Raw genomic sequence first — 6414 nt, 5'->3', positions numbered from 1 at the left:
GAAGTATGAAAAAATTCCCCCGGCCTCATTAGCCCCTGCAGGCACTCGTCCCAATTATCATTCATACATATATGTAGTACTTTGTTGAAGTGATTAAGCGGCAAATTTGAAGGCTTTATATTTGTATATTTTTTAATGGGGAATTACTCAAATGGTCCTTATTTGGAATCCGTCAACTTGGATGAAAAAGTGTTGAATGAACCACATTTGTGAACTTAGATCAATTTATTAACTTGGGGTTTGATTGATATTTAGAAGTTCATTTAATTTATTGCTGTACCTTGCCCTAATGCATGTACTTGTATAGTACGTAAAGTAGTTATTATGCACTTACAAGTTGCATGTATATTAAGAAGTTCTTTTCTGAAGATACAGGCGATCGCTATCTTGCTGTTCAAGAGGAATGGCTTTTTTGCAAATTGGTCCTCGTATTTGATACCAGGTATTGCAAATTGGTCCTCATATTTGATACCATGTATCATGCTATCCAAAAGCAGATTGAAGAAGATCCTATATATAAAAGACAAATTTTACTTGTAAAGTTAAATATTTTTCGAGTAAATTACACTAGCTAAAGTTAAATATCTTCTGGTACAAGACCCTTGTTCGATAAATGAATTTTAGAATTCATCAAATTTCTAGTTAAACTTTCAAACTACTTAGTATTTTATGCTCCCAATTCCAGCCAAATTGATCCTTATTCAAAGATTCCAGATTTAATTGATGATAAAGTGTACCCAAGTGCTAAATCCAAATTTGCTATTTTTTTTCCTTTTTTCCAAATTAGGTCGCTTGTGCATGCTCACATGATGTGAGACCAAATCCAGTCAATTTTTGGGGTAAGGACTTAATTAATAGAGTGTTTGAGAATAAATAATTAATTGTTCTGTAATCTAGAAAAGGAAAAGGATCTTCATAAAAATTGGTCTGCTTGGCCCTTTAGGGTATTGCTATTCTTTATGCTTTTCGAAAGCAATTTGAAAAAAATTAATCACAACTCGATATGAAGGTGATAGAAAAGGAGAATATTCTAATTTCAAGGATTATAATACAAAGACAGGAAAATTACATCTTAGGAGCACCTTAAGCAAAGCAGGGCGTGATACAAAATTGATGAATTTACAACTGAAACAATTAAAAAAAAAGAAGAAGAACTAGCATGGACGTTTTTTTTGTTTTTTTGTCTAGTAAACGATTGCATGATTCAATTAACTCCATTGAAAACCTGCTCTCTGATACTACCCCACTATACTCTACTTGATTGAACTTGCTATCATCCTGGCTAATTTTGTAGAACATGATAGAACTAATCAGTGTTTCTTGCAGCCCTTGTTTAACCTCCATTGATCAGCAATATCTTTGGCAATTTTAACTGCATCAGATGCAGTCCCAAGGAGGCCTCTTCTTGTAAATCCCACGGTATACAATCCATTGTCACCTTTCCATCCATTAGGAAATGGTGTTTTGGGCATGCCTTCTTTTGTGAAAAAATCACAACCCTGCAAGCATTCATTCAAATACAAGGTAACATCAGCTGCTATTGAATATTAATTTTGCAGCTTACCACAAAAATAAAGAGAAAAAAGAACTCCAATATGTTCACGTGATGGTACTAGATTTCATGCCTAATTGCCGCTGGACTTTAACAATACAAAGATAATGGAAATATTCCTCCAACCTGGGTAGTACATTGCTAGAAGCTACGCCATGTTCCATTATGGTCCAGTTCTGCTAAGGCTTTGTGCATGCGTTGTTGCAAGTACATTTTGCTCTTCTTTATGTTATGGTGAAAGACTGATAAAAACATTCATCTTGGCTTCGAATCTCGCGGCCATTCTTGGCCCACATAACCTTTTTTTTTTTTTTTTGGTTACCATAATCAACTAAAAAAGTTCCATGATATATTTGATAACACCAGAATTTAAATCATGCACATAGTATAGGCTCAGAATCATTTAATATTAGGTGTTGTCATGAGCTGGAGGGGCTTTATATGGTTCTGATGATCACTAGCAAGATGCAGGAAACTCAGAGTGGTCACTAATATGGGAAATTAGACTAATTTTATAGACAACCTAAGACCTACTCTGGCAGCTTGGATAAGAATACAAAGCTCGACCTACCATACTAGCAGATTTGGTTGGATAGATAACAACATCATGTAGATGACATGAGACTCCATTAATAAATCCCCAATAGCATCAAGTGGTAACATCTTTTAACTCCGATTCTTCCTCTAGAAAAGAGCAAAAGGAACACTTTCTAGGTATGCCTTTTGCAAAATGCGGGCTTAAATAACAGAATATTTTGTAATAGTTACACATCATGTACCCCAACAAAATGTTAATTAACAAAGAAAAGATGTAGGGGAATAATCCAAAAAGGTGCGGTGAGATTTTCTATTTTGCACAAAGGGAACATAAGAAATGTTATAGAAATGCCATCGTTGTCATGAAAAAAAAAAAAAAAAACAAAGGGAACATAAGAAACGTTTTGTACGGGTACTGAATAGGGAAAGCGACGTGAGATTGGTAAAGAGATAAAAAAAATTGGGGCAAAAACGAAAACAGAACACAGCTATTTTAATAGTACACAGCCTTCTGTCAGTCTTATGCTTACAACGGAGGATGCTATTGTAAAAGGAATAGTACCAAAATTTTTGCGTCGCTTACCTTGAGCCAGGCAGGCACATTGCTCTTGTACCCAGTTGCAAGGATTATGGAATCAAATTCTCTTTCTTGTCCATCTACAAACTTGGCCCCTTTTCTTGTTATCTCTCTCACACCTTCCGCTACCTGCAAAACCTTAAAAATAACAGTATTAGCTACATTATAGTGACTTTAGGCAACAAAAGTACTTACCTGCACACTTAGTAGATGTTAGTAGTACTAAATGAAGCGTACAAATGGTACGGTCGGTTTTACCTTAATTTTTCCAGCTTTAATTTGTGATAATGCTCCCACATCTAGCACTGGTGTCTTTCCAGTTGCATTCTTTAGCTGAATTGGTCCAGTTTTTGGCCTTTTGAGACCTAATGTGTCCGTGTTGCCTATGGTGAAATTGGTCACCATGAGTAAGAACTTGTCCACTAGCCATAGAGGTAACCATTTGAGAAGTGCCATTGCCACTGCAAATGTTGAGAAACCAAAAATTTCCCTAGGTAGAATATGAACCTGAAATCATCCCACATCCAAAAACAATTAAAATTTGAAAAACATAAATACTATAAACGTGTACATGCAGGAAATTGGAAAAACAATAATTGTAACAATGATGAAAATGTGACGTTGAAATGATATTAGTACTTTGTCAATAAGTAAAACTTACTGTGTTTCTGACCACAATGTGAGGTGTGGCATTATATCTACAGAGGTCGAGACTTACTTCCATCCCAGAATTTCCACAACCAATGACTAGAACTCTTTGGTCTTGAAATTCAGAACCACACTTGTATACACTAGTATGCCTCACATGCCCTTGAAATTTCTCAATCCCTTGAATATCTGGTATGAAAGGCTCAGCATTTTCTCCTGTAGCAACAATAATCCACCTGGAAACATACTCACAATCTTGAGTTCTAACCCTCCAAACCCCACATACAACATCGTATTCAGCACTCTGCACAACTTGCTTGAACTTTGGTTCTATTGAGAAGTGGATAGCATAATATTGCATGTAAGATATGAACTGGTGTTTAGTGGGATATTTTGGAAAATTTTCAGGAAAACCAAGTAAGGGCAGCTCACAGAATTGCTTAGGAAGGTGAAGTTTAAGACGATCATAAGTCTTTTGTTGCCATAAAGAAGCTATACAGTCACTCCCCTCAAGAATGACAGAAGGGACACCATTTTCTTTAAGGCATGCTGAGACTGCTAGCCCAGATGGTCCTGCACCTACGATTATAGGTCCATCAACCCACAGGCAATTTGGTTGATTGCCATCTTCTTCTTTGCAAGAACCCATGTAGTAAAATCTAAAGCTAAACTAAAGAAGCTACAAAGAAGTGGAAAATACAAAAAAAAACGGTTACTAGGAAGAAAAGTTAGGAAGAAAAGTAAGTACACTTCAGAACAAGAACTGGAAGTCCCCTGATTTTTCTCAGTAAAGCTCTGTTTTCTTTGCTCTGCTTTCTGCTCTGCTTTTTGGCTTTGCTTTCTTCAGTAAAGGCGTCGTGCATAAAATGGGAATTTAAAGAAGGGAATTTTGTAGTTTGTAGTTGTCTATTTAAAATGCGTAGGGGAGAGAGGTTTTGAGGTTATTATGAGACTAAGTTGGAGGCAGGTGAGAAGAGAGCATGTGAGAGTAAAAGAGAGAGAGAAAGAAGTGAGAGAAAGAGGAGAGGTGTAAATGTAAATTGGAGGCGTGAAGGTTAAGAAAAGGATTTGGTTCTCTTTCTCAAGGCTATATTTTCTTCTGAGTTTGGGTGGGGTGAAGTGGGGATGTGTGCAGCAGAGTTTGGGGGTTGTGTTGTGTTTATGGAATGAGCAATGGGCAATGGGGCAAAGAGAAGTAGTCGTAAGAATCAGATATAAATACCATTACATTTATGTTGTTTCTGAAACACTACTCTAATTTTACTTCTGGGAGGACACACATATCCTCCTACATCCTCACGCGCTTTGCAGCCTGCAACCAGTTGGAGACTCGAGGGAACCATAGGTATGATCTCAGCCTGGCTGGACTTCATGGTTTTGGAAGACTTCTTGCACCCAAGATTGGTTAATTCGTTAAGGTTGAAACTTGCCACTTTAGGATGATTTTGAGATTTTAAGTGAACATTCAAGATTTTATATGGTCGGTTTAGTTTTTGACATGTTAATAGAACTTGGTCACCGGTACTAAATAAGTAGTTACCAGTCGTGTAATTGCTTAGCATCTTCATTAACTCGTTTACACAAGTTTTCTCAAGTACTTTGCTAGATTCCCCAACACGGGTGATTTGGAATGGATAAAAGTCTTTGAAACTAGCTGTTGAATGCAATATTAACAAACAATTGAACATCTAACTCTGGATTGACTGGTAATCAGTTATCTGCTGTGGACAGGAAGTTAGATACAATTGGACGAATAATACCGCTCATGGAATCGAACTCCTAGTTTTTGGTAGTAGCTAAAATTCCCTTTTCCGAGAGGTAGTAGTGTTTAGGGAATGGGCAATAGGGCAAGGAGAAATGAATGGTACATCACACCTAAGTTCTCTTGTTCTGATCCAAAATGTTGCTTCTGGTATCCTTGTATGAATACATGTCTTCACGCGCTTTGAGGTCTCTGCTTGGAGACTCAAGGGAACCATAGATATGATGAGTTAGTTCAGCCTGGCTGGAATCCTTGGTTTTGGAAGAATTCTTGCACCTAAGATTGGTGATTTTGGCAAAGATTGAAATCTCCCACGGTTTAGGATAGTGATTTGGAAACTCAAGACAACAATTAGAGATGTTATTTGGTCGGTGGGGTATTGAAATGTCAAGGGAATTTGGCCATCCAATTCAATCTGGAAAGAACTTGGGAAGTTTTTCTATATGTAATTTGAGACATTTCCGGCACCTAATTTCATGCATGACTTGTTTTTGACAGAAGATTTTGAAATGAGCTGTTTTGGCACCAAGATGAATGCTTTGTTTTATTCTTTTTCTGACAAAAAGAAGAGGACTTGACCATGTAGCTGTAGATTAACATCTAAAGAGTGCAGTAAATGTCTGGCAAGCTACTTTAGCTCATGGATAATTGCTTCTATTGTCAAACCCTTATTTGGTAGGAACTAGAACGCTTCGTTTATGAGAGGTTTCTAGTTAAAAATAGTGAAATGCCTGCTCAACCTCAAGAGTTACATCCTCATTTATAAGAGGTCTTTGGATAAAAATCCTATAATTCTTGTTCAAGATTTACATCCTCAATGGAACATATTAGTTTGAAGGAACTGTTGAATCAAAAAACTTCAAGAGAGAACTGATCATCAGGCATGAAATGGCCAAGAGATTGATTCTTGAATATTGATAACCGGCCTTTGTTAATTCACTCGGTTTGATTGGTTGGTGTATTGCCATAAAAAACTTTACATGCCTATGGAGCTTTGTCGGTTGAACCGACCCTTCTTCTTCCAATGGTTCCATCCAAATTTAGGAAGTTGTCATAGGTTCAAGTCCAACCATTTTCAAAGGGTTTTTGACAAGGTGATGTAAACATGCTAAAGCACAGCACAAGGCTTCCAAATAAGCGATCATAGTTGATAAAATTGTGATTATATTTGAATGTGACAGCTGACAACATGTAGTTTTACCATTTGAATCTATCTAAGCCAATGCGTGTTGGAAATCCTTTTACCACTGGTCAATTGTGCTGAAATGTCTTGCATATGGGTGGTTCGCGAGTTAAGCCTATAATTACTAATGTTAGTTGATTTTGACAAAGGAAAGA

The 6414-nt window shown here is 36.9% G+C and overlaps 1 protein-coding gene across 1 annotated transcript; it reads right to left on the bottom strand.

Annotated features, from left to right (window-relative positions):
- Positions 1-1310: 1310 nt before the first annotated feature.
- LOC113780668 (probable indole-3-pyruvate monooxygenase YUCCA4) lies at positions 1311-3963 on the bottom strand. Its single transcript, XM_027326449.1, has 4 exons — positions 3328-3963; positions 2925-3173; positions 2673-2795; positions 1311-1499 (listed from the first exon to the last, which is right to left on the bottom strand). The coding sequence occupies exons 1-4, from the start codon at positions 3961-3963 to the stop codon at positions 1311-1313; spliced, it is 1197 nt and encodes a 398-aa protein (XP_027182250.1).
- Between the last annotated feature and the right edge of the window lie 2451 nt (positions 3964-6414).

The sequence above is a fragment of the Coffea eugenioides genome, chromosome 8, assembly GCF_003713205.1.
Source record: "Coffea eugenioides isolate CCC68of chromosome 8, Ceug_1.0, whole genome shotgun sequence".
NCBI classification, from domain to species: Eukaryota; Viridiplantae; Streptophyta; class Magnoliopsida; order Gentianales; family Rubiaceae; genus Coffea; species Coffea eugenioides.
The sequence above is the reverse complement of the archived record's forward strand: the minus strand, read 5'-3'. Positions and strand labels throughout refer to the sequence as shown.

Bases quoted from the DNA above. Each gene is read 5' to 3' on its own strand.
- LOC113780668 (XM_027326449.1), bottom strand. From the start codon at position 3,963: ATGGGTTCTTGCAAAGAAGAAGATGGCAATCAACCAAATTGCCTGTGG. The intron at 2,796-2,924 runs GTAAAACCGACC...AAGGTTTTGCAG, and splicing joins TTAAAGCTGGAAAAATTAAG to GTAGCGGAAGGTGTGAGAGA. The intron at 1,500-2,672 runs GTAAGCGACGCA...GAATGCTTGCAG, and splicing joins ATGTGCCTGCCTGGCTCAAG to GGTTGTGATTTTTTCACAAA.